This window comes from Natator depressus, chromosome 24 (genome assembly GCF_965152275.1).
Source record: "Natator depressus isolate rNatDep1 chromosome 24, rNatDep2.hap1, whole genome shotgun sequence".
NCBI lineage: Eukaryota > Metazoa > Chordata > Testudines > Cheloniidae > Natator > Natator depressus.
The window spans coordinates 8,545,781-8,573,399 of NC_134257.1; the positions used below are offsets into that span (position 1 = coordinate 8,545,781).

General features: G+C 58.2%; 1 protein-coding gene across 3 annotated transcripts in view; it reads left to right on the forward strand.

Moving 5' to 3' along the window:
* CELF3 (CUGBP Elav-like family member 3) overlaps positions 1–15,332 on the forward strand; it is a 47,258-nt gene extending 31,926 nt beyond the window's left edge. Inside the window, exons 5-14 of one of the 3 annotated variants that reach the window (XM_074939097.1) lie at positions 347–472; positions 1,268–1,347; positions 3,209–3,352; positions 3,821–3,971; positions 4,150–4,299; positions 4,403–4,468; positions 4,838–4,939; positions 5,781–5,924; positions 6,496–6,631; positions 15,122–15,332. In XM_074939097.1, the coding sequence (XP_074795198.1) occupies positions 347–472; positions 1,268–1,347; positions 3,209–3,352; positions 3,821–3,971; positions 4,150–4,299; positions 4,403–4,468; positions 4,838–4,939; positions 5,781–5,924; positions 6,496–6,623 (1,091 nt within the window). In that variant the 3' untranslated portion in view covers positions 6,624–6,631; positions 15,122–15,332. Of the gene's footprint in view, positions 1–343; positions 473–1,267; positions 1,348–3,208; positions 3,353–3,820; positions 3,972–4,149; positions 4,300–4,402; positions 4,469–4,837; positions 4,940–5,780; positions 5,925–6,495; positions 6,632–8,693; positions 8,773–15,121 lie in introns of those variants that run through there. The other 2 variants (XM_074939094.1, XM_074939095.1) reach the window with 2 other exon arrangements.
* Positions 15,333–27,619: the final 12,287 nt, after the last annotated feature.

Sequence of the window (27,619 nt, forward strand, 5' to 3'; positions counted from 1 at the left end):
TCTGGAGGGAAAGAGCTAAGGACAGGTGGATGGATCGGCAGCCTCGGCCCAAGGGGTAGAAAGATCCAGCCAAGCATAGCTGAGATGTTCTCCAGTGCCCACTATAGACATACCCGCCCCCATCCAGGACCCCCGGGGCCTGCCCATCATCAACCTAGTGGTTGGCTCCTGCAGTCCGTGATCCCAGCCTGGGCCGAGTGGATGGGGTGAGAGGAGGCATCTGGCCCTCAGCACCGTGCTCTGTGACCAACACCCCCGCCCCAGGCTCCCTGTGCTCCTGGGCAGGGCAGGGTGGGGGGCGAATGGGCCCCCTCCCCACTGAGCACTGCCTCTTCCCTGCCAGAAGACCGGAAGCTGTTTGTGGGGATGCTGGGCAAGCAGCAGACCGACGAGGACGTCAGGAAAATGTTCGAGCCCTTTGGGAACATTGATGAGTGCACAGTGCTGCGGGGGCCAGACGGCACCAGCAAAGGTAGGTGCCACTGCCGGGCCCCTGCAGCTGGCCCTGCCCCCATAACAGGGAGCGGGGTGGGGGCACAGTAGGGGGCGCTGTGCTGCAGGAGCAGGGTGGGGGGCACAGTAGGGGGTGCTGTGCTGCAGGGAAGAGGCAGTTTGGCCACCAGGTGCCCTGAGTGCTCCTGCTCGTTTCTCCCATGTTATCCCCCCCTCCCACCCCAGGCCCTGCAGCTGTCCCGGGTGACGCTCCCTGGCTGCTCGCCTGTCACCCCTGCCTGCTGCACAGCTGGGCCCTGCTCCAGGGGCAAAGGGGGCTGGACAGGGCCAAACATGCAGGGCTAAGAGGGGCCCTGCCAGCGCTGGGGGGAGGGCGGGCGTGGCTGTGTGCTTCATGGGTGGAGACAGGGGAGAGCACATTTGTACAGGGGTGCCTGGCTCGGGGGGGGAGGGGGGCAGGGCTGTGAGCGTGTGTGCACTCGGGGTGTCTGTGTGCGCTCAGGGGTTGCACTTGGGGTGTCTGTGTGCGTTCCTGGGGGTGCATTCGGGGTATCCGTGTGCAGTCGGGGGGGGCACTCAGGGTGTCTGCGTGCGTTCAGGGGGGTGCATTCGGGGTGTCTGTGTGCACTCGGAGGGGTGCACTCGGGGTGTCTGTGTGCGTTCGGGGGGGTGCATTCGGGGTGTCTGTGTGCACTCAGAGGGGTGCACTTGGGGTGTCTGTGTGCGTTTGGGGGGTGCACTCGGGGTATCTGTGTACACTCAGGCCCTGCCTCCCCCCCCCACCCCCGACGGCACTGACTCTCTCTCCCCGCAGGCTGCGCCTTCGTGAAGTTCCAGGCCCACGCCGAGGCTCAGGCCGCCATCAATACGCTGCACGGCAGCCGGACATTGCCCGTAAGGCACACTGGCAATCGGGGGGGGTGGGGGGCAGGCTGAGAGGGGGCGATTCCTGGCATGGCCCTCAGTGGGAGCTCGGCATTAGACCCGGCTCCCAGACCCCTCATCTCCCAGGGCAGATGCTGGGCACTCACCAACCTGGCTGCCCCCCAGCCCCCCAGGCACTCACTCACCCGGCTGGACCCCCTGGGCACTCACTGACCCGGCTGGACCCTCCCCTCCCCTGGGCACTCATCGACCCACCTGGGCCTCCCTGGGCACTCGTGGTCCCCCTGCCCACTGAGACACTGCAGGGTTGGATCCAGGCTCCTCTGAGCCCTTCCCCCACCATGTGTCGGAGAACAATGCCGGGTCTGTCTGTCTGTCCGAGGGGACAGGGCCGGGCTCCTGGGCAGCATCCTGGGAACGCACAGGGCCCATCTACCCTGCACCTGGGAGCCAGCCTGCCTGGGTGGACGGACTCACGCCAGCGTGGCCCGAGCCAGCGCACTGCCAGCCAGGTGGAGGTCGCGGCTCTGGCAGAGACGCAGGCTCCCGGCGCCCAAGCTCAGAGCCGGGGGGCCGGGGGGAGCTCCAGAGCCTGAATCGCCGCCCCAGCGTGCCAGCTGAGCTGAAGCCTGGCTAGCGCAAGTCTGTCCGCCCAGGCTGGGAATATTAGACACCCCCCAGGCCTTTCCTGCTCCAACACCCCCATCCTTTGGGGACTCCGAGGGGCACGGGCTGCGTGGACCCCACAGGGCCTTCGTGCCTCCAGGCCTCTGATCCGCCCTGCAGCCTCAATCGGGCAGTCAGCGAGCACCCAGGCATGGGTCCGGTGGGGCAGCACGACCCTGTCTGCCTGTCCAAGGATCTCCAGCCCCCTCTGCCTCTCGCACCCTCTCATGTGGGCAGCTCCAAATCTCAGCCCCCCCCAGACTTGCCACATGGAAGGGACCCAGCTCAGCGCCAGGGCAGGGGGCAAGGATGCTGCCTGAGGCTCTTCTGCCCCCTGATGGACCGAGCTCGCCACTGCAGCCTCGAGAGTCAGTCGGGAATGTTCCGAGAAAACGTTTTTTTAGTTGAAAAACGCCGACAGGGCAATTCCATTGCCGTGGGAACATCTGGACTGGGAACAATTTCTCGACGTGGGTAAACGACGGTTGGGAAGCATCCGAACGTCCCTCTTCCACGTTCCTGTGGCGAAAAAACGCCCATTTTCCGGGTCGAGGCAACTTTGGAGTTTGCGGCGTGAACGTGTCAGAGTGAGCTGGAAACCCATCGATCGAAGAAACCAAATGTCCAGGCTGCCCCGAAAGGAACATTTCTTAGGCGCTTCAGGAAAACGTTCCAGCTTTTCAACTTTTCACCCCGAGTCGGGGCGGGGAACATTGTTCAGAGTCTCGAAAACGTTGGCAGGACGGGCAGATCAAGTCGCTCTGATCCCAAGTCCTGCTCATGCGTAGATCCCAAAGCCCTTTTTGCAAACGAGGTTGGGATCATTCGCCCCATTCGACAGGTGGGGAAACCGAGGCATGGAGCAGGGCCGCGACTTGCCCAAGCTCGTCAAGCAGCAGAGACGGGAAGAGACCCTGCTGCCTGGAAGCTTAGGCCGGTGCTCTATCCACTAGGCCCTACGTCCTGAGGAAGGTTGAAATCATCCCGGGCATGGGCAGAGGGGGTTGGAGCAGGTACTTGACACAGGAGGGGACACACGCTCCCCAGGAGGCTGCCAGGCACGGAGGCTGCAGGAGGGGCTGGGGCCTGGTGTCACCCCAGCTGGCTGAGGCAGTGCGGGGGCAGGGGCCAGACGGGGTGGGGCGGGGGGGTCACCGTGCTCTGCTTGTCTCACTAGCCCCCCTGCGGGGGGTTCTACTCCCAGGGCGCCTCCTCCAGCCTGGTGGTGAAATTCGCCGACACGGAGAAGGAGCGGGGCCTGCGCCGGATGCAGCAGGTGGCCAGCCAGCTGGGCATGTTCAGCCCCATTGCCCTGCAGTTCGGGGCCTACAGCGCCTACACCCAAGCAGTAAGGGGCTCCTTACCAATGTGGACGCTGGGCTCTCAGCAGGGGCATGGGGGGCGAGCCCAGGCTGCGGGTCGGGATTGAGGGGCACCGGCAGAGACGGAGGAGGGAGGAAGCCCAGGGCGGGGATAGCAGGGGGCTGCGGGTCGGGATTGAGGGGCACCGGCAGAGCTGGGGGATGGGGGGAGCCCAGGGCGGGGACAGCAGGGGGCTGTGGGTCGGGATTGAGGGGCACCGGCAGAGCTGGGGGATGGGGGGAGCCCAGGGCTGGGCTAGCTGGGGCTGCGGGTTGGGATTGAGGGGCAGCGGCAGAGCTGTGGGGGCCAGGACAGCAGGGCACATCATTTCCTCCCCCCTCCCCCCCCGGGTCCTTGTGCCCTTGCAGACAGGCCTACCCCCATCCCCCCAGCAGCCCAGCGGATACCCCCTGACTCTCCCCCCCTCCCCCCGTCTCTTTCTCTCCCCCCGCAGCTAATGCAGCAGCAGGCAGCCCTGGTCGCTGCTCACTCCGCCTACCTCAACCCCATGGCCACCATGGCGGCCGTCCAGATGCAGCAGATGGCCACCATCAACCCCAACGGCCTCATCGCCACGCCCCTCACGCCCCTCACCCCCTCCTCAGGTAGGGCGGGCGCGGGCCAGGAGGGGCCACGCCGGGGAGCCTGCGGGGTGGGCAAAGCCCTCCCCCCCGGGGCGGCAGGCTGCAGAGGGGGGAGGAGGTGGGCAAGCCGGGATCTCCTCACGGGTGGGGGGAGAGCCCCGAACCCGTCCCGCTCGTCCACCGCGTCTCTCGCCCGCAGGTACCAGCACGCCGCCCGCCATCGCCGCCACCCCCGTGTCCGCCATCCCGGCCACGCTCAGTGTCAACGGCTACAGCCCGGTCCCCACGCAGACCACGGGGCAGCCGGCCTCCGAGGCCCTCTACACCAACGGGGTCCACCCGTACCCAGGTTTGCGCCCCGCCCCTGCCCCGCCTGCTCCCCTCCACCCCCACCCCGGCTCAGCCAGGGGGCTCCCTGGGTAACCCCCTCCCCCTCTCGTCTCCCCTCGCAGCTCAGAGCCCAGCCGCCCCCGTGGACCCCCTGCAGCAGGCCTACGCCGGGATGCAGCACTACACAGGTGTGGCGCTGGGGCTGGGGGGGGGGCTGGAAGGGGCCCCGAGCCGGGGAGGGGGCTGGGGGGGGTGGAGGCAGCAGCATGGCGGGACGTCCCGGGCGCTGGCGCCATGTCTGAGCAGCACCAGGGCGTGGCAGTAACGGCCTCACCCCCCAGGGCTGTGGGGGTGGGGGGCAGCCAGGGGGACTGAGGCTGTAAGGAGGGGGCTCCCTACGGGTGGAGGGACCTGGGGGGACAGGGGGAGTGGGGAGCAGTGGGGGAAGGGCCAGCGATGGGGGGAGGGGGCCTCAGGTCTGGGCCCAGATCCTTCCCTTGGGGGCGCGTAGGCCCAGGCCGAGGGGTCGCTCACGCCCTCCTTTGCCTCTGCCCCAGCCACCTACCCTGCTGCCTACGGGCTGGTGAGCCCGGCCTTCCCCCAGCAGCCAGCCATCCTCACGCAGCAGCCGCCCCCCCAGCAGCAGCAGCAACGGGAAGGTAAGTGGGGCCCGGAGCCACTGCCCCCTCCAATTTCCCCCTGTCACTGCCCCCCAACATCCCCTAGGCACCGCTCCCTCCAACCATGTCCCCCCCAGCACCCACTAGGTGCCACTCCCCAGGCCCTGTCCCCCTGAAACCACCCCCAGCTCTGCCCCTGGGCCCCTGACATCCCTTATTGCCAGGAGCCCTGCCCCAATGCCGCTCAATAGGGAGAGGGCAGATGTGGCCTGGGGTCACCAAGGACCTGCCTCACTGTGCACCTCAGGACCTCCACATCTTCCCTGAGGACCCCAACACTTCACAGAGGGAGTCCAGAGCATGGGGGATCAACAGGGATCCAGAACGATGGCCAGAATGAGAGGATCTAGAGTGGTGTAGAACACAGGGTCCAGAGCAGGGGGACCGAGAGGGGTCCACACTGGGGAGGCCAGAATGAGGGGTTCAGAATGGGGGTCCAGACTGTTGGGTCTAAAGGGGTCCTGAGCAGTGGGCTCTAGAGGAGTCAAGGGTGTGGGGGGTCCAGTTAGAGGATATAGAGTTGTCTAGAACAGGGAGTCCAGAGCGAGGGATCTGGAACAGTCTGGAATGGGGGGGGGTCCAGACTGCGGTATCCAGAGTGAAGGGTATAGAGGAGTCCAGGATGGGAGGTCCAGAGCAGAAGGCTCTAGGGGGTCCAGCGTGTGGGATCTAGAACAGGGGGCCCAGCATGAGGGATCTAGAACTGGGGTCCGGTGTGCGTGGGATCTAGAACGGGGGCCCAGCATGGGGGCATCTAAGGGAACCCAGGGCATGGAGTGTCCTGAGCAGCTGCCCGCTCTCACCCGCCTCCTCCCCGCAGGCCCCGAGGGCTGTAACATCTTCATCTACCACCTGCCCCAGGAGTTCACTGACTCCGAGATCCTGCAGATGTTCCTGCCCTTTGGGAACGTCATCTCTGCCAAAGTTTTCGTGGATCGGGCAACCAATCAGAGCAAATGCTTCGGTAAGGCCAGCCAATGGGGTCTCCCAGCCCCTTCCTGCTGCATTGTGGGCCAGTGGCCGGCCCGCTGAGCAGCAGGAGCAGCCAATGGGCACCGGGGCAAGGGGCCGACCTCCCAGGCAAAGGATTGTTGCAACCCCTAGTGTAGACAGGGGCTGACGCTGAGCCTGATGCTGAGTGGCTTCCCTAGCGGATCTGCCCAGACCAGGGCTCTCCTAGCCCCATCTCCTGTCACCCACAGCGGCTGACATGAGGGAGCAAACCCTGCGTCAGGCACCCTCTACCTGCCACTGATCGATGCCCCCAGACCTGAGCTTCGGGGAGCAGATCCCGGGCTCCCCGGCCCCCCAGGACGGGGCAGCTGGGCATACCGCAGCCCTGGTGCCAAGCTGAGAGTCCGGGTGCAGAGCTGCCCACCCCGAGCCAGTGGCTTAGTGGCCAAGGGGGCACTGCCCTAGCTGTGGACAAAGGGCTAGTTGGGTCTCCCAGGGCCACTCAGCATTCTCTGCCTCTCTCTGCCCCCCTCCCCTCCCCCTGCCTCTCTACCCCCCCCCGGCGCCCACCCCCTCCCTAGGGTTCGTAAGTTTTGACAATCCCGCCAGCGCCCAGGCTGCCATCCAGGCCATGAACGGCTTCCAGATCGGCATGAAGCGCCTGAAAGTGCAGCTCAAGCGACCAAAAGACGCCAACCGGCCGTACTAAGGCCTCAGGTGGGTGCCCTGCCCCCCGTGCACAGGGACCCCCCAAAACACAGCCCGGGGGCGGGGGGGGCACAGCAGTCTGGGCTGCTGAACTGCAGCATAACGGGAGTGCGGGGGTGAGGCCCTGGCTGTGTTACCTCCCGCCGGACAGAGCCCCTTGGGGTAACACCTCCCCCAGGGCCCCAGGCTGGGAGTCTCCACTCTCAGGGTGTACAGCCCTGGGGCCTTTTGGCCACAAGAGGGCAACAGCCCCCAGCCCAAGGCAGGACTGAGCCGAGGGCCCCGGAAAATCGTAGCAGGAATTTCAGAGTTTGATTTTTAAAAAGGGTAAAATCTCAATGGCATTTTTGTGATTCCCCTGCTACACAGGCACAAACATACACACACACACGCATAGAGGCACACACACACACACACACACACACAGATACAAACACACACGGGCACACACAGATACACATGCACATGGGCACACACAGGTACAAACACACACGGGTGCACATAGATACACACACGGGCACACACAGATACACACACACACACACACACACAGTTACAAACATGCACGGGCGCAAACAGATGCACATGGGCGCACACAGATACACACCCAAACGGGTGCACACAAATTCACACAGGCACACGCATCGACACATGCTTGGGCACACACAGATACACACATGCACGAGCACACACAGATATACACATGCACATTGGCACACACAGATACATGCACGGGCACATGCAGATACACACATGGGCACACGCAGACACACACAGGCACATACAGAGACACACATGGGCACACACACATCCACACACACACGGGCGCACACATCCACATGCACACAGGCACACATAGACATGCACACACACGAGCACACACATTTACACATGCACATGGGGACACACATATACATATGTGGAAACACACACATATGCATGTGGGCACACAAATACACACACAGGTCCCCACAGATACATACGTACACACACATATCCACGGGCACGCACACATATGCATATGGGCACACGCTCATGGGCACACACATATATACATGCATGCACACACATAAGAACGGCTGCACTGGGTCAGACCAAGGGTCCATCGAGCCCCATAGCCTGTCTCCCAACCATGGCCAATGCCAGGTGCCCCAGAGGGAATGAACAGAACAGGCACATGGGTACACAGATGCACACACATACATGGGCACACAGGTACATGTGCATACACACACACATGGAGACACGTGCACATGTTCAAGGGCACGCACATATTACACACGGACACAGAAATACACACGCGCACATACACTGCACACACATCTATACATGCCCTTGGGCCCACGCACATGCAGACATACAGCTCTACACACATGAGCACATACATGTACACACACATGCTTATACACACACACACACACCCCCTACGCCCCACACATGGACAGTCAGACACACACACACACACAAGTTGTCTAACCAGCGCTGCGTGGAATCAGGGCACGTGGGCCATGTGGCAACACGTGAAATTTGGACAAAATGTACATTTGGCTTGCAAAATTGCTGCGCCGTTTCCCGTTCCAGCGAGAAAGCAGGAGACCCGCAACCAGCCGCTCCCTGGCCTGGTCATCGAGCCGTTCAAATAACCAAGCCTATCGGAGCCGCGCCAGCTCTGCCCCCCACCCCCCTCGCAGAGGGCAGAAAGGCACCCAGAGTCTGTGCACACGCACACAGGATTATTATTTAGCAGCTGAGATCAAGGCCCCAGTGCGCCAGGCGCTGCACAGACACAGAATGAGCCACTGGCCCGCTCCAAAGAGCCCACAGTCTGAATCACCAGGGCAGTAAATGACCCTGAAGGCTTTTATACAGGGTGGAAAGAAAAGCCACACCACGCCAAATTCCCACCAGCTCAAGCATTAAAATAACAGTGATAATACTGCCCCTCCACTCTCCCGCACAAATAATGCACTATATCTCCATAGCTAACACGCATGTAGCCTGACCCCACCCACGCACCTCACCCCCACTATCTTAGAGATCTGTATAACAGAATTTCACCCTGTATTTTAAGAAAGAAGAACATAACCTCCTGCTAGCAGTTCTTTCCGGCTGTGCTGCGCAGAGCCCTGTCTCAGCCAGGTGAAGACCCCCAGCGCGGCGTAGCGTGGGGCGGGGGGGGGGTTCTGTGCGTGTCTGTGTGTGTCGTGGCACGTGAACGTATCCTGCTTTTGTTCTGATAACTGTTCTCCGTGCGTGGCTCACGGGGTCTTTTCTCGTTCTGCATTGGTTTGATTTTTGGTTTGGTTTTTTTGGTTTTGTTTTTGCTTGGTCATTTGTTTCGTGGAGTCTTTGTCATTGAACGTAGTTTCTTTTTTGCACATAAAAGAGACAGAGGGACACCACCAGGGGAGGGGCTAAACTGCGTTGCAGTGACAGGCTCCATTTCTTTAAGGATTTACGGTAATCCGCATTGCATTAGCTTTTAGATCCCAGCCAAGATTGGGGCCCCGTTGTGCCAGGCTCTGCAGAGACCCCGACTGAGAGCAGGGCCCCATCATGCCAGGTGCTGCACAGACAGTGAGAGGCAGGTCCTGCCCCAAGTTGCTTATGCTCTAAACAAATGAAGAGTTAGGGGAGAGGCAGGATTATTGACCCCATTGTACAGATGAGCAACTGAGGCATAGAACAACAAAAGTCACAAGTGTCCAGGTCACACAGGAAATCTGTGGCAGAGGAGGGATTTGAGCCCAGGTCTTCTGGGTCCCAGCTCAGGCCATTCTCTGCAAGCCCATCCTTTGTTTCTCGGTGCCTAGAGAATGCCACAGTTGCTGCACGCTCTCTGCACCGCTGGGCCACAGTCAGCGGAGGCAGGGGAAATCTAGGCTGAACAGACCGGGACCAGGGGACCCTAGTGGCTGGGTGCCTGCCCCCGAAGGGACTCACACAGGAAATGGGGAGCTGGAAGTGCCCGGCTCACCAAGCCAATGGGGTTTGCTTTGCGGGGTGATGAGTCTTGAGGGTAGCAGGGGGGACCTTTGAGGCTGAAATTTACAAACACAAGCCAGGCTCGGCCCCCCCCTGGCTGAATGGCCTGAGGGTGAGAGAACCCGCAGCGTCCTCTGGCATCATGCCTGGGCCTTGGCCTGGGCCCTCGTGTGTGGAAACGCCAGCCTCAGGGTGTGCAGGGGGAAACGTGGGCACTGGGACAGAGCTGCTTGCTGGAGAGAACGGGGCGGGTTGGATTACAGGCATTTGTCTGGCACACTTTGGTGAGGAGAGGAAAGCCACGAGGGGGAGCCCAGGGCTAGGATAGCAGGGGGCTGCGGATCAGGAATGAGGGGCACTGGCAGAGCTGCGGGGGCAGGGGTACAAAACAGCCCCTGCTGACTCCATCTCTCAGTCACCCCTCGTCGGTTAGCACCAGATTCAGCTCAGCCCCTGCAAAGGCCTCATTTGCCTGCTCTTGCCGGCAGGCTCCGGGCCCGGGAGCCAGATTTGGAGCCCGGCTGCTCTGGCCATATGCCAGCATGGGGCAGAAAGCCGCCCCTGGGGCGTGAAGGGGGGACCTAATCCTGCTACCGTGGGGTGAGATCAGGCCACCAATGTGCACACAGGTCCCGGCTCTGGGGCTCCGTGCCACTGGACAATAGCTTGGTCCCAGCACCCTGCTACCGGACAGCAGGCCTAGCATGGAGGCCTCCCCCACCCTGGTCCCAGTCCCTCACCCCAGCCCGAGATCCCGCAGGGCCCACGCCCCATCCCCCCAGCATCCTATCCATTTCACCCAGGGCCGTTCTCAGCAGGGTTCCTGACGCCCCTATTCTGTGTCTCTCTCTCCACCCGCCAGAGCTGCTGGAGAAACCTGGTCACAGGGCACAGTGCCCGGGGCATGGACGAGCTGTCACCGGAGCTCTGCACCCTCCCCAAGAGCCATGCGCCCCCCCCCGCCCCGGTGCGGTAACAAGCCAGCCAGCTGGCATGAGGCACGCCCACTGCATGTGGCATGAGGGTGCCCGTTTCCCATCAGCCGTGTCTTTCTTTCCCATCCGTTTATTTTCTCGTTCTCTTTTTTTCTTCATCTTGTTTTTCCTCCTTTGTTGGGACAAAAGGAGGCTCGGGCATGAATGGGGCTGGGGCATGGAGCTGAGGCTCACAGGCTCCCTCCCCCAAGCGTCTGCTACCCACCTGCCCCCGCCCCCACAGTACCTGGCCCCCATCACTCGCACGCTGTCCATCAGGCCTGGTGCCAGCTGAGGGTCAGGTTAAAAGGAGGCAAGAGGATTAGCAGGGGAGAGGCAATTGGGAGGCCAGTGAGCCTGGACCATCAAGTGACTGTGGGGCTAGGCAACGCCCCCCCCACTTAGGGTTAGAAGGCGTCAGCCCCTCTCTGAGCTCCCTTCCCAGGGAACATCCCCCCTCACCACCACCCCCCCACACTGGGACAGACCCCAAACACCCAGCTCCATGATAACGCTATTTTCTGTATTGCAGCACCAGGCTGAGGCTGTAGACCAGTGCATGCCAGGCACTGCACAGCCAGAGGGAGGGGCAGCCCCCCGCCCCACCCCAAAGAGCTCTGTCTAGGCAAAGGGGAAATGGCCCAGAGAAGTGGCTTGTCCTGGGTCAGCCGACAGCTCAGTGGAACCAGGAATAGACCCCCCCCCCCCCAGGGCCAACGTCTGGCAAAGCAGCCAGTGAGACTGCATAGCCAAATGAGAGACCCCATCAAAGCGCTGAGCCCTCTGGCAAGCCAGGCCTTTGATGGGGTCCCAGCACTGGCCTCCCCCAATCAGTGCGGGGGCTTTGCACATTCCCAGACACACAACAGATCAAAACACATCAGTTCCCAGCGGTGACATCCCTGGTGCAGGGGTTTGGGGTGGGGGTGGGGGGGAAATTGTCCAAAAAAACCATATTTTGTCTCTTTTACTGTGTAAGAAACAAGGTGATTTACATACAGAGCTGACTTGACCTTTTCCCTTTTCTTATTTAAAACAAAAACAAATCCCAAATCCCGTTTTCTTTCTTTGCTGCTTTAACCCCCCCACCCCGGCAGGGTTACCAATCATATCTTGAGATGCTTCTGTCGCTAGCCATCCCTCGCTGTCACAAGAGCCGTAGCTCCGCCCCCTTGTAAGTGGCATCCGCTGGACCGACCGAAGTGATGTATCTTGATCTCGCTCGCGAGACTCCTTGTCCCCTGTGGCTCGTGGTGTTTGGACACACGTCATGTGAGCGGAGCTAGCGGGTGCATGATGTCCCTGTGCCGTAGCGGTGGTTGGCTGTGCTGTGAGGTCTTTTTTCTTGATGGTGGTCTCAGTGGACAGTAGTTTTTGTTCGGGTGAAATCCCCCGGTCCAAAAAAAAAAACCCTCTTCCCCTCACCAGCTGCAAAACCCAAACCAGTGTAGAAGTCCTCTTTTCCTAGTCACTAGTTCAGTCCCTCCTCTGTTATTTTTCTGGTCTGATTGTCCCCCCCCCCCCACCCCTCACCCCATCTCTTAGAACATTTTTTTGTTGGTCACTGGGTCATTGCTTGTGTCACGTTTGCTGCTCATTTGGTTTGTTTCTTGGCTTTAGCTGACCTGGGGTCGGGCTCCTTTCTGCGCGTTGTGTGTGTGTGTTGGGGGGGTTAAAGTACCTCTTTGCAGGCCCAGGGTGGGGGGGGGTCCCTTCCACCTCTCTCTTTGCCACCAGGATTCCCAACGCAGCAGCACGGCGCAGGGGCTACCCAGGCCACAGTAGGAAACCCTCCCCAACCCCCTTTTCCTGTCTCCCAGGCCTCTAGTTGCTGTGCAGGGAATAGGCAGAGGAGAGTGGGGCATGTCCTCTGTGGTTGGGCACAGCAGCTGTTTATATGGAGCTCATGCACCCACTGTTAGAATGCAGCCACCCCTTGGGCAGGGCATGGCCGCTGTTTATGGAGGGGATCAGGCCATCATTGCTACAATGCAGCCATGCTGGGGCAGGGCATGGCAGCTGTTTATATAGCGCGCACCCCTCCCTGCACACGAGAAAAATGCAGCTGCCTCTGGAGTGGGACACGGGCTGGTTAACAACTGCACAGAACCACTGCACAAAGTTTAGAGGAGGAGGTGGGGCGGGGGGAAATTCTCAGGTCCAAGTAACATCAGAGTGAAAAGGGAAACATGAGCCGTGTCATGCAGTGAGCCGCATACAGGAGGCTTTGTAGTGATTGGGGGAGGGGCTGGGCATCAAGACGCCTGGGTTCGAGCCCTGGGTCAGGAAGGGGTCTGTATAGTGGCTCCTCACCATCCTTCTAATGAACCATCCCTCAGGGCTCCAGCGTCCCCCCGTCTGCCAGAGATGGGCATGGGGCAGGGGAGGGTCTGGTCAGAGCCTGGCAGCACATTTGTGCCCAGCCTCCTGGGAGGGCAACAGGGTCACACCCATAGGTGTCTTGCTGGGCCAGGCCTTGGCCTTTCTGGAACCAACCCCCCAAGACACACACACCCCCGAGAACAGGGTGGCCACGAGTCCAGCAGATGCCCTGCAGCACTGCAGGCTTGGATCTCCCTGAGAGAATAGCTTGGGTGGGGGGAGGAGGCTGTACCCTCAAACAGACCTGGGGAGAGATGCCCCACTCAGCCCCCATTGCCCAGGGTGGGCTGCACCCCCCCCTTTTACCAGCACCTCCTAGGACTGGGAGGGTCTGTAAGCCCTAGGGGCACGTGTAAGATCAGTGCCAGAATTGGGTTTCACCAACCCAGGGGTGCCTACCCCACTCCCAACACAGCTGTGACTGGACACGATCCTCCCCCCCATACACTGCAGGCTCAGGCCAACTTCACACACACACCTGACACACACACCCCCCCACACACACAGCTGCTAGTGCCGGCTGCATGGACAAGGGGCAGGCAGGAGGTGGTGGCCCCCACCAGCTTGGCATTGGCAGCTCCGGCCCGCACCCTCCCCCCCACCCGGTGCTAATTTCCCCCCCCTTCCCAGAGTTTCTCTACTATAGCTGACCCCAACATCACCCCCGTACACACACAAACATCCCCCCCTTTGCCCTCCCATCCCTGGCATGAGTCCAGCACCCCTCCCCACCCCGCACCCCCTTTGGCAGCCTGGCTAAAGGAGAGTCCTGATTGGCTGTTACTTGGCAACCAGAGGTGCCCAGGGAGCATCCACTGCAGGTGCAGTGCTGGGGGGAGGGGGGGCCCGTGTCTGGGAATTCAACCAGCCAAGGGGGTTACAATTGGGGTGGACGTTGTTGTGTGGCCCTTGGCAGGCCATGGTGAGTGCGGGCGGGCGGGGCTGGGTTTAGCTCCAGCCCATGGAGTCGCTGTGGGCTGGGCAAGGCCTCCCCACGGCCGCAGCGGGTGCAGGCCCCAGAGCCCCCGACTGACACAGCCCCCCGGCTGAGCTCAGAGGCCACATCTTGTGCTGTGACTGTGCTGGGGAATCTGCTGTCAGCGAAGGGACGTGCCACACACACACACCCCCTTTGGGCACTGGGCTTTATGGGGTGCGGGGTCGGGGTCAGATGTCTTAGCTCTGTTGGGAGGATCCACCAGCCAGCCAGTGCCCCCAGAGGGAATGACCCCGGTGACACCGGTTGCTCCTGCAGGGGTGTCCCCTCTGGGGGCTAACCTGGGCGGGCGGCGGAAGCAGCTCAGTGCAGTGTCAGGGGGATGGAGGGGAGGGGTTATTTGGGTTGCGGGGGGCCCAAGGACTCGGGGCCCCATTGTGCGAGGTGCTGCACGATTGGCCGCGTAGCAGCAGGGCAGGGCCCAGCATTCCCTGGCTCTGCCCAGGCCCCTGGTCCCACGGAGCGAGCGGCTGGTGAGGCCCATGGGAGCCCAGGCAGAGCTGAACCCCTTTGCGCTGCACCCGGCAAGCAACTTGGTGACGGGCCCTAGCTGGCTGGTGCCGCACTCCGCCCGCCCCTCGGGGGGACGGTCCCCTGTCAGCGGCCTTGGGGCCGGGAGGAGAGGACAATCCCTGGATTTCAACTGGAATATTCAAATAGTTGCAACCACGGCCCCTGCACACAGCCCTGCTGATGCCCCTCACTCCCGACCCCCAGCCCCCTGCTCTCCCAGGCCTCGGCTCTCCTCCCCCCACAGCTCTGCTGATGCCCCTCGGTGCCAACTCACAGCCCCCTGCTACCCCAACCTTTGGTTCCCCTCCACCGCTTCAGGGTGCCACTCGCACCCAACCGACAGCACCTGGTAACCCAGCCATCATCCCCCTCCGACCCACCACCCTTTCCTCCCTTCATTCCACCCCCACCCCCAAAGTCCCAGCCCACCCTTTGCAGTGGGGTGACAGGCAACCCCACCCCATGTCTAAATTGCGCCACCTCTGGAGCGTGGGAGGAATCGAACCGGCTGGTGCCCTTCTGTGCATGTCCCAGCCTGCGACCTGACCCCCACGGTCTGGGCTGGAGGAGCATGGCTTGGGGTGCCTTTAACTCTCCCTCTCTCTCTTCTCACCCCTCCCTCCTTCCCACCCCCCCCCACACCCCCAGGTCTGGAGCTCAATGGAGGAGGGAGCCCCTGGATTGCCCCCACCAGGCCCATCCCCCCCGCCCCCACCCATTGCAGCTCATCCCTAGCCAGCATCACCGATCCCGAGCGCCTGATCCGCCAGCTGGGAGGATGAACTCGATCGGCAGAACCGAATGCGCCTGACTCCACCCATCGGCCCTGGGCTGCGCCTAGCCCCACCAGCAGCCTGCAGCTTGTCGGGGGGGGGGGGGGGGCGGCATTTCACCTGTGATCTCGGCCCTGCCCTGTCAACAGTGGAGGGAGGGGGGAAAGGAGCCCCCTCCCCCCCCAGCACTGATCCGCCCCAGCGGTAGCCATGAATTCCTACCACCATAGCCCAGGTGGTGGTGGTGGTGGGGGGACTGACAGGGCGCAGCCCTAGGGAATCAGCTGGAGGGCTTGATCCTGCCCTGGAGGTGGGAGGGAAAGAGAAGGGCCCTGTCCCTGTGCCCAGCTAGAAGGAGGGGCGGGGGTCCATCCTTTGAGCTTTCTTCTCACCAAACAGGACCAAAACCGGCTCTGAGTACCCGAGGGGAAGCTGCAGTCACAGGCTGGGCGGGGGGGGGAGGGGGGAGCAGAGCCAACAGAGGGCACCGCAGGCCAGAGCTGGGTGCCTCTGAGTCCAGGGGTGGGGGGCTGCCCATGAGGGGCACCGGTATGTCATTTTCCTCCATTACAGCCAGGGGCCCCGGTTCCTCCCACTTCAAGCAGATGGGATCCTCCACCACCATTCTGGTCAACCCAGGAGCCTGGGGGGACCGTGCCCAGCCGGTGGTGGGAATGCTGGTGGGGGGAGGGGTGATTAAAGCTGGTCTTCCCCTGCATCCCGGAGCCTCACCCCAAGCCCACCCGGGCTCTCTTATTGCCTCTGCGGCTTGTTACCACCTGGCACCGCGGAGGAGACATGGGACGGGCGCCATGGCTGAGGCATGTGGCACTGGACTGGCTGAGGCCCGGAGGCGGGGGGAAGGAAAGGACCGTGTATTCCCCACCTCTATCCCTCAACGTGGCATCAAGGGGCAAGCCACAGGCGCTGGGGCTGGCATAGCTAGGGGAAGGAAGGGATGGGCAGCAGCTCCTACACCGAGCAGGCACCTGGGAGCTAGCACATAGCGAAACCGGGACACCCACCCCGAGCCTCCATAGGGCTGATGTCCCACCTCCACTCCCCTGCCCCTGCCAATCAAGGAAGGAAGTTTCAGACACTCTAAGCCCCCCGCCCCCCACACAATCAGCTCCCTAAGACCACGGCCCAGACATAGCCCCCTTCGTGGATTTCCAGGCCATAGCCACTGCTTCGTTTCCATCCAGTTGTTCCGCCATGTGGATTTTCTCCTCCTTTATAGTTAAAAATTTGCTGTTTTCAAATCCTGGCCCGGGCAGGAAGAGCCAGAGAAGCCAATTCCACCTCCCGCCGCACCCCATTGAGAGCCACAATGTCCTTTGGGTGGCAGAAGGCTAAGAAACTCTCTGTGCGCCATCTGGAGCAAGAGTTCTGACTAAGGATGCAGCCCCAAGAGCCCCCAAACGGTTGCTGGCTGCCCCCTGACCTGCCGCGGCATCTCCTCCCCCTCTGTCCTGGGCTCATTTCCCGTTTCCCTTGTTCCACACAGCAGCCCTCTGAAAAATCCAGCCCTGCACTTGAAACCGAGCTGGCTGCCCTGGGAGGCAGTCCTGAGCCTGCGATGGTTTATGCTTAGGAGCAACGGCACGCTCAAAATTGATACTTCTGCTGTCACAGCCTCTGGCGCCTCCGACTGAGATCAGGGCCCATTGTGCCGGGCGCTGCCCAGAGACAGAGTAACCAAGATCAGGGCCCCGTCGTGCCAGGCACTGCCCAGAGACAGAGTAACTGAGATCAGGGCCCCATTGTGCTAGGCACTGCCCAGACACAGTGAGCAACAGTCCCTTCCTGGAAGACTTTATTAAAGAGTGGGAGGGGAAACTGAGGCACAGAGTGGGGCCATGACTTGCTCACAGTCAGGGGCAGAGACAAGACCAGAACCCAAGTGTTCTGACTCCTAGTCCAGCCTCCAAGCCACTGGGTCAGGCTGCTCCCCAAAGCAGGCCCAGCTGTAAAGTTACTGCAGCAAGAGATTGCAGGGTGGCTGCTCCCCTTCTCTCACAGCTCCCGGTCAGAAATTATGCTTCTCCTGGCCTTAGTTCTCCTCTCCAGCCATTTTGTTTTGAGGCCCTCCCCATCTGGCAATTGTAAAATATCATGATACTCTACATGCTGACCAACCTCTCATCTCTACTGCGCTCTGAAATCAACCTATACCACAGGAAAGAGAAGAAGAAGAAGAAAAACTATGTTTACAGTCTCCTGCTAATCCAGTAATTGTAAATAATTTCGTTGAGATTAGCTGTGATCCAAAAGGATTCAAGTTGCTGCCATTTTCTCCTCTCCAATTTTAGAGAATTTTAATGGTTTTTCTTTATTTTTTTTCTTTTTATTTGGAGGGGGGGTGAGAGGGAGGGGGTTTATTACCTGGTACTTTTATTTAGAGGGGGAAAAATACAACTTTTAGTGGGGAAAAAGAAAAGAAAAGTTGAAGTCTATGTTTCAGACGATATCGACGCTTAACTTATTTGTTATTTATTGCCATTTACTTTAAATAATTTAATTTTTTTTCTGTCTAAATAAAAGTAAAATCAAAGAAAGGGCTTCGTGGCTGGGTTTTTAATATTATTAGTAGCTTTAAAAAACAAAACAAAAACCAGATGCAGCCGAGAGCTCCCACCAAGATTCCAGAGTAACGGACATAGGGCAACTTGAGCTTGGCACTCCATTGTGCCGGGCACTGCCCCGACACAGAGTAACCGAGATGGGGGCCCCGTCATGCGGGGCGCTGCCCACACACAGAGTAACCGAGATCTGGGCCCCATCATGCAGGGCGCTGCCCAGACAGAATAACCGAGATCGGGGCTCTGTCGCACTGGGCACTGCCCAGACAGTGAGTAACCAAGATTGTGGCCCCACCGTGCCCGGCACTTCCCAGACACAGAGTATCAGGGCCCCGTCCTGCCAGGGCAGCAGACACAAAATAATTGAGATGAGGGCCCCGTTGTGCCAGGTGCTGCACAGACACAGAGTAAGAAAGAGACAATCCCTGCCTCAAAGAGCTCACAATCTAAATAGACAAAGGTGGCACAGGAAACTGCGCTGCCCACCAGACCACGCCCACTTCATTGAAACACCCACTCTGTTAAACCAAACCCACCTTCCAATAATACAAGACCATCTGCCCACAGCACTGATCAGCTCAAGGCTCCCAGCTGCATATCCCAACTCCCCCATGTCTAGAAAGTCACCAGAACAATAAAAGAGCATACAGGCTTCGGGAACCTCAACTGAAGTACCAGTATCCCACCCCCAAGGAGCAATGCTGCCCAAGAACTGGCTGTCACAGAGTGTGGGGGAGTCCAGGCCCTGCACCCCTCTTCCTGGGATTCACTGAGACCCTCAGCCAGCCAGTAAAACAGAAGGTTTATTGGACAACAGGAACACAGTCCAAAACAGGGGTTGTGGGTACAACCAGGACCCCTCAGTCAAGTCCTTCTGGGGGAGCAGGGAGCTTAGACCCCAGCCTTGGGGTTCCCTGCGTTCCACCCCCCAGCCCCAAACTGAAACTAAACCCCCCCAGCAGGCTCCCTTCTCCTGCCTCTGAGCACATTCCTGGGCAGAGGTGTCACCTCCCCCTCCCCGCTCAGGTGACAGGCTCTCAGGTCTCCCATCCCCAGGGCACATTCCCAGGTCAACACTCCCCCCTCCCTGCTGCCTCACATCCTCACACTGGCTCTAGGCACAGAGTCTCAGGCAGAAAGCGACACCACCCCCTGCTGCTTGCAACAGCTCCCCAAAAAGCGCTATCCTAACAAAACTAATGGTGATGCAGCATTTCTCCTGAGACTAAACACTTGCTCACAAAGAACTCGCAAGGCTGTGCGTCACAGCACCACCTGGAGACCCCTTGCTCCCACACTTCAGCTCCAGCCCTGCAGAGTGCATGGCGTCACTACTAGCTGCTCCCACCCAGAGACAGGTGCATGGGGTTGCCTGGGGGGCAGGCAGGCTTTGGAAGTGCATGATGCAGGCAGTGCCAGGCTACTGCTGCCTTTGAGTCAGGATTGATGAAGGGCCCCTCCCGCCCCACACCAGCAACCGCAGAGAGAGCAGCAGCTGGGGGCGCGGAGGGGTGACGGCTCTGAAAACACCCGGGGAGCCCACTCCCCTGGCAGCTGTTTGCTCACAAAGGAACCACGGGCCCTTTCAAATGCTGCGCGTGCTCGGGCCGTGGCGGGGTGGGGCGGGAGGGACAAAGTGTGTGTTGATGGTTGGCATGCAACCACTGAGGCCAGGAAGCGAAGGCGGCAGTCTTCGGAGGGAGCATCTGATGAGCCCGAAATTAATTGGCAGAGCTGAGATTTGGCCCAGGACAGCTGGCTTCACTCCTGACTTCTGTGCAAAGCGCCCTGAGATCTAGATCAGGGTTATGTCTCATCAGAAAGACAATGCCGCCCTAGTGGCAGGGCATCTCCTGCAGCACAGTGCCCCAGAGCACCACGGCACCCCCCCAGCAGTATAGCGCCCCCCCCCCCCCCAGGGGCAGGGCATCTCCAGCAGCACAGCGCCCCCTAGGAGCACACTGACATTTCCGACAACAACCTGGGCACTTCCTGAGCAGGCTGTGGGGGCCCCTGGCTGTGCCCAAGACGGAGTCGCCATATGACGCGCAGGCGTTAAACGAGATGCCTTCGCACAGCACGTACGCCCCCAGATGTTGCCCACCCGCAATACACGAGGATGCGCCTTCCAAACGTCACCTCGGTGCCAAGGGTGACTGAGCAAGGTACCAAGGGACTCCACTAGATGGCAGCGCAGGGCAAAGTTTGCGCCACTCTCCCAAGTCTTGCCCGCAAGCGTGGATGCTGGTGGGGTCTCAGGTCGCTTGGTGATGGAGGAGGGGCCAGCAAACACGACAGGGGATCAGGTCCACGACCGGCGCACACGGTTACATGGGGCACAGCCCGGACCATCCACGACCACTGCAGGCCGTCGGATCCTTGCTTTGCGCCGGGCACGCCTGGTGTTAATGCGCCTTGCGGTGACGTTAACGGAGACATGGCAAACCTGCTGCCGCTGTGGGGGCTGTTGCTGGCGTGAGCCTGACACGCTTGTACCAGCCGCCACGAGAACAGGTGCCCCGTTTCCGCCGCTCACAAAATACGGCCTGGAGGTGCCTCGAAGCGGCCGGATGAACGAGATGCTCAGGATGAGACAGCTGAGCTTTTCCGAGCGTGTTTTGAATGCCAGCCATCCACCAGCGCCTGAGGACTGTGCTATTAGGAATCTTGTCCCACCATTCGACCCTGCAGAGATGGCACACGTGGGACTGATCCAGTGTCCTCGGGTGGTGACCCTACGCTGTCCATCTCGCACCGCCAACGAGCAGCCTTGCGTGAGCACGACGGCCCAGCAGACAGTGTGCTCAGTGTCTATTTTGGTGCGACAGCGCCCCAGATGCGGCCAAGGCAGGTCTGTGAGAACGTTGTTGATTTTAATAATCAGCGAGACGCACGTAGCCCCCAGCACAGGTGGATACTTCAGGTTTCTTTAGGCTGATTGTAAAACCAAAGCGATGGACTGCCTGCGTAAAGTGTTCACCTATAAACCAGACGTCAACTGAGCGCACAAACAGTGCACAGCCGTGAGCAAAGAAAACTCCTTGATGGGTGAATCTGCCACTTTCAGGCGAGCACGGCAGCGTTGCAGGGTGAAAAACGCCCCCGCAGTGCGGAACTGGCTCTGGACTCCTCTGTCAATCATCTCATGAAACGTATCCTTAAGCATAGCCCAAAAAAAGGATGCAAAAAGCATGTACAAGCCAGCGTACAACCATGTTTGGTGCCACTGGTGACCGGGAAGGGGTCCAATGTCATCCCACCATGGAAGGACCAAATGACAGAAATAAACTTCGCAGGGCATCCAAAGATAACAAACATTCCCAGAGCCCCTCACAACCTACTCAGACTAGAGCATCAGCTAAGTTGAAAAAACATACAAAGATCACGGTTTTGCTTCCGCCACTTTTCCTGCAGCTGGCGGGCCCGTGAGGGTCACGTCCGTAGTGCCTCATCCAGCCCAGAATCCACAGACTCAGGAAGGATCGGTGTTAAGGCTAGTCAACATGACTGTGCAAGGGTTTTCCCAGCGACAGAGAGGAAGGAAAGGCCATGGTTTGCCCAATCACCCTCACGTTTATAGGTTGACAATGATGGCATGTAAAACCTCACTCTTGCTCCCAGAGAATGCAGAGGTGCCCTGCAGTGTGGTGGCCAGCCTACTTATAGACCTTGGCAGGAATACCATCTGCTCCAGGTGCTGGGCCCGGTTTGATTGCTGTGATGGTCTCGGAGGCGGCAGGAACTCATGGACGTAGCCTGTAACGGACACACAGGGCAGAGGGCTCGGACCTCAGCAGAACCGGCCTCTTCCTCGGGACCTGCTCCGCTCCCTCCGTCTCCTGGTCACCTCTGTGTGAGGCTAGCCACCGCCCTTGCACATACACACGCCTGGGTAGCCCTAACCCTGCAAAACCACCCTATGGAGATTTGAGAGCTTGGGCTTCCCTCTACAGAGCCCTGGCTGCGTCCCACGGCACCTGCTGTGGGCAGAGGAGAAGAGACTGTTTCTTTAGCACTTACGCAAGAGGGATCTGGGGGCTGCTGGCTGGCACTGAGGGGCATCAGCAGAGCTGTGCGAGTGGGAGCCAGAGCTGGTTGGGCCTCCCAGGGTAGCAGGCGCTTCTTGTGGGGGAGGAGGAGGGGACATTCACCCCAGGTACAGTCCTGCACTGTTCAGGTTTTATTGAAATCCTGCAGGCGTCGTCATTGGTCTAACAAGCCGTGTCCAAAGCTGAGTGCCACTCCTGTCCCAGCTCCTCTGCCACGCCCCGGCCATAAGGGTTGGCTGCTGGCAACACCCCCACTCCCAGGAAGGCCAGACACACCTTGCTCCCTACTCCGAAGGAGGCCTGGCCACGGTGCAGAGGTGGCAGCAGTCAAGTGGCGTCCCCCAGCACCCTAGATTGCTGTCCCGTTGGGGGAGGCGCCATCCCCCTCCATTGCCCTCAGGCTCCTCTAGGTGTCACGCCACGATGGGCCTTGTGCTCTGGCGGCCGGTGGGGAGTGGTTCCTCCAGGCCAGCGAAGCCCAGGTGGCCACTGGCAGCTGGGGGAGGGGGAGCGGGGTCTGCTCACCATCTCCCCCGGCTTCTTCATGCACAGGAGCCAGGCACGCCACAAGAGCATCCCAAGAACCTCCCACGGGGTGGAGCTCAAGGGAGGCGGGGTTTGAGACTGAAGGGCGGGTCTGTCTTCACTGGGAAGATGGGGCGGAGCTTGGGAAGGGGGAGGGGTTGAGACTGGAAGGCGGGGCCTTGTCTTCACTGGGGAAATGGGGCAGGGCCAGGGGGCAAAATGGGGGCCCTGTCCTCGCCAGGGGCAGGTGTGAGAACGGCACGGACCATAGGGAGATGGGGCTTGACTGGGGGGGGGGGGGCGCAGTGGGGCCTCCAGTCCCCCAGCCAGCAGGATCTAGGCCCATGGCAGATGGGGCAGTTGTACAGGCCCTTGAGGCTGTTTCTCTGCTCGCTGCCCCACAGGCACCTTGGACCAGATCAGAGCAAGTGCCACAGATGGGCAAGGATCCCCCCAGCCCAGCCACTTCCCCAGGCCTGCCCAGCCCCTCCCCCCTCATAGCCCCTCCCCCACAAGACAGACAAAGGGGGCAGGAGAGGTTTAACTAGTAGTTTCATCAATAAATCAATTTATTTAAAAGAATATGTTACAATTAATTACACTAAGTGACTTTACCAAACAATTTTAGAGTGATTAGCTCTATAGAACAAGGAATGAAACACTGTTAGCAATCGGTTTTTTGTTTTGTTTTCTTCTTCACATTTCTGAATCACAAAAATAAAAAATACAAGATACTGCCGTGAAAATACAATTAGAGTTCTCTCAAATAAATTAAAACGAGCGTGCCCGGGATTGAAACCTGGGTTATTTTACTGGCTCAAAAAAAAAAAAAAAAAAGCGGGGGGGGGGGAACGATACAAAATTTCTGTAAATTTAGTAGCAGGCATCCGTTCAATCCCCCTCCCATCCCCCCAGGAGGGGGAACTCCCCCCCACCTTACATCAAAAGCTCTGACTGATGTATTATTGCTGTTATATCTGTTGCTTTCCTTCCACGGACGAACCTTTGTATAACACGCTTCAACCCAGGGTTGGGGTGGAAGAGGGATGGCCAGGGAAAGGTATAAAATGCCGAGGAAGGGATCTATTGGGGGCACTGAGATGCGGATTCCCTCCCCCCGAAAGCTCAATGTAACAGCCTATTTATACATACACAATGGTCTGTAGCCTTGGCTATAGGGCAGTTGCTTTGTTACGACTGGCTAAGAGGTGCAAGGTAACAGGTCAGGGAACTTCTAAGCTGGAGCAGCTGGAATCTAAACCAGGAAGAGACGGATGGTGGCTGGAGACGGTCAAGGGATAAAGCGGACACGGCAGCTGGGTGCTTGCTAAGCTGAATTCTGAAGCTGTGGTAACATCTTCTATAAACCTGCATTTCAATACAGTTTCCTCTAGAAAGGGGATAGGATAGCGTCTCTCGCATGCAGACTCGGCTGGGGTGTGGGGACTCTCCAAAGGCTGGGAGCAGTAAGGTTCCAGAGAGTTTCCGCCTCTCTACCTGTCAGCGGGGGGGCGCACAAGGGATGAACAAGAGGAGACGGCCTGGTGCTGCAGACCAGAAGGGAGAAGGATGTGTCAGGAGCAAGCAAGGGGCCTTCCTGCTAATGGGAAGCTGCTGTATTGTGTCCAAACGACCTGGCTGCTGAACTGGTTTAGTGCAATCTGATGGGCTAGCTGGAAGCAGAAGAGCCTCACGCTGAAGGACAACTACATCTTGAAAAAAGAAAAGGAGTACTTGTGGCACCTTAGAGACTAACCAATTTATTTGAGCATAAGCTTTCGTGAGCTACAGCTCACTTCATCAGATGAAGCTGTAGCTCACGAAAGCTTATGCTCAAATAAATTGGTTAGTCTCTAAGGTGCCACAAATCCTCCTTTTCTTTTTGCGAATACAGACTAACACGGCTGTTACTCTGAAACTACATCTTGGATACCCTGCTTGGGTGCGAAACGTACCACCTGCTGCTCCCCCAAATATCCAGGCTCGCTCGGTAAGTGCGAGGGCTGTGGAGGCTTTATACAAATTTGTTTAGAAAAATAGAACTGTTTCCATGAGCTAGGCTGCCATCAGCTTTAATAATACATTTCACCTCCAAACCAGAGGCGTGCGTGCGTGTATTATAATCTGTAAACCACTTGGTTTTTACAAATGCATCACTCACGAACTTTGGTTTGCAGGGGGTGAAAAGCTTTTGCACAGATAAAAATATAATTTTCCCAGAGAGCACTTGGCCATCTAAGCCACTCAAATCAGGTTAAGAGCCCATACATCTGGCTTTGAGTTAGCTTCCCAGCCCTGAAGTAGAGCTCTGTGCAAGCTCGAAACCAACAGAAGCTGGTCCAATAAAATATATTCTCTCCCTCATCTGGTCTGTATAAATGTGCAGAAAACAGAGCAAAAAAGAAAAATCTGCAAGACAGCAAAGAAGCAATTACCTTGCTCTGGCCATTACTGCAAACCATCAGGATCAGAGGAGGAAGGGGGGCTGAGAAGTTTATTTCTTGTCTAATTAAGGCTTCCTTATCAGCTGCATCTTCTACCTATTTAATTCAGAGAGCATTTGAGGAAAGCAGTTATTATACCAAGTGCAACCTGACCTATTTAACTTGTGCTCGGGCTTATAGATCTGACATCAGAGCTGCCAAAGCCTATCAATTGATTTTTTTAAAAAATCTGAAAAGTAAAGAGCCTGGAAATGGAAGGGCTGGTGCTGCATTTATGCACTGGAGGTCTTTTTAAAAAGTGACCTGCGTTAAGATAGACAGACAGCCTCATTGTTTATTTCTGATGGCACCAAAAGTAGGACAAATTATATCAGCCAAGGATTTAAAAAAAAAAAAAAGGAAGAAAAATTGACAGAGATTACCCGTTTCTTTCAAAATTTAAACACACATACAAAAAAACCCAACATTTCAGGACCAGTCCTATGGGAATGGAAATTTCAGTTCTTCCCCCTCAGGCCCCCAAATCCAGCACTCTGACGTGAACAAAGGTGCTTGCTTTCTAGTTCTCTAAACAGATAGAATGAGCAACATACCTAACAATGGTTAAATGTCACAGCACAGAAGTCAACTGGAGGAGGTTACTAGTTCTTAAGTCGACCTACTTCAGTCAGCAGTGAAATTTCATGTTTATGGCTCTCGCTCCATTTTTGTTTTTTACATGGGTCCTGCGGCAGAACTTACTGCTGCAAAGAGATTTCCAGCTTCTTTAGCTATGGAAAATCAAGAGTATTGGCACAAATCCTTCCCTAAATCCAGTGGACTGAGAGAAACCTGGCAACACAATGGCTGATTACAGAGTTACTGCCTGTGTGAAAAGGGTCATAAGAAATATGAGGATCTCCCCTCTCCCAACCCCTGGATTTTAGGGAATAAGCAGAGGCAAGTTAAACCTTCTCAAGGTGCACCCCAACACTGAGGGAAGGGAGACTTGGATCCTGAATAAATTACAGGCAGGGGAGGTGTTTGGGGAATGAAAGAGTTAAGCATTGGGGGGGCTCCCCTTTTGGGGAACCCGTGTAGTGAAAACTGCCCCCTCCTGCCCATGGAAACCAGCTCCTGTCCAACAACACAGCTAGCACATTTCACCCAATAACCCCAATAATTGGTCCTTCAGGCCCAAATGTGGCTCCAGATCTCTGGGGCTCCTTTATTTCCTTCCCAGCAGGAAAATATCTAGACATGCTCACAGCCACACTGGATGCCAAGGGAGCTAATACTAGGAGAATACAAGTTGCACAGAATCTGCATTCCTCACATAACACCGCAGAGCAAGTCTGACCTCCACCGTCCACTCCTGCTGGTCCAGAGGAATAGCCTAGCTTAGCATCCCTCAAACAGCCTTTTCGGGTTCTCTCCTCAGCCTTAGCCAGGTACTTGGCGGCGTGCAGAGAAGTGTCAGCAAAGCAAAGCCGGCTGTGCATGCACAGCTCTCTGGGTCCAAGCCTCCCCCCTAACACAGATCTCTGCTGGAACATGGAATCCTCCAGAGGCTCCCAAAAGCAGCGCTTATTCCTGTGACATACAAACCCGTTGAACTCCTCTGACTTGAGCCATGTGAGTAGCCGAGCCCAATGAACAGAGACCGGGGAGGGGCTCTTAACACTGCTGCTGAGATCGTTCCATCTGTTCTGATGAGAACAGAAGGAAAGGTATTGCTGATGAGACTGGGGCTCTGAGACAATCTCATCTCTACATACACAAGGGAGACATTGCCAGTAGCTTATTCAGTCCTTTGGGTCATTTATTGGGAGAGGCTAATGCTGCGCACTTGGATAGTGCCTCCCAGTCAAGGGTCATAAAGTGCTTCACACAGAGGGGTACGAACACCTCATTCTACTGGTGGGGAAACTGAGGCACGGAGCGGGGAAGTGACTAGCCTGAGGTCACTCAGAAAGTCAGTGGCAGAATCAGAAATAGAACACGGGTCTCCTGACTCCCAGTGCCCTGCTCTAACCACCAGAAGAAGTTGCCTGCCTCATGCACCGAAGGGGACTTCTCCAAGAGCTCTGAAGGGCTCCTGTGCTGGAGAATTCACACTCCAGCAAGACAGCCCATCCGCCCACTACTGAACTGGCAGAGGGGCACACGATCCCTAGCGCCGTGGCGATCTGGCCGTCTGTGCAGGACGAAAATGCCTTCCTGCCATCAGAGGTTGATAGAGCCGCCTGGAAAGGTAACGGCAGGGTCCAACAACAACAGCTGTTCAGTGTTCTGATTGGGCAGCGGGAGAGGTCTCCCTCAGGGTGGGGGGGAAATATAGCAGTAGAAGGATTAACCAAGGAAAATGAGGAAGCTAGCTTATCGAAGAATGGCTGGATGGTCCATGGAATTTGATGAAGGGTGGGGATGGTCCTTTTGTGGGTAGCTTTTCTTATAGCCTTCCAATTCTGCTCCCAACACCAATGAGGGGCGGGAAGTTGGGTAGATAGACCCCAAACTCCACACCCCTCTCAGCCTAAACCGCAAACACTGCCCTACAGGAAGATGCTTTAGGGGAGAGTGACTTTGGAAAGGCACAAGCATTCTTAACCCAACAGCACCTGTCCCTCCCCAGCCACACCATCGGAACAGGTTTCAAACACACTCCCAAACTTTGGATTATCTGCCCATGGCCAGTGGTTTGGGCTGCCCTATATTGTAAGTGACTCTCTGCTGCATGGAGTAACAGGTGTTAGAGTATACAAAAAGCTTCTTTTAAATAACAAAGAGAAGA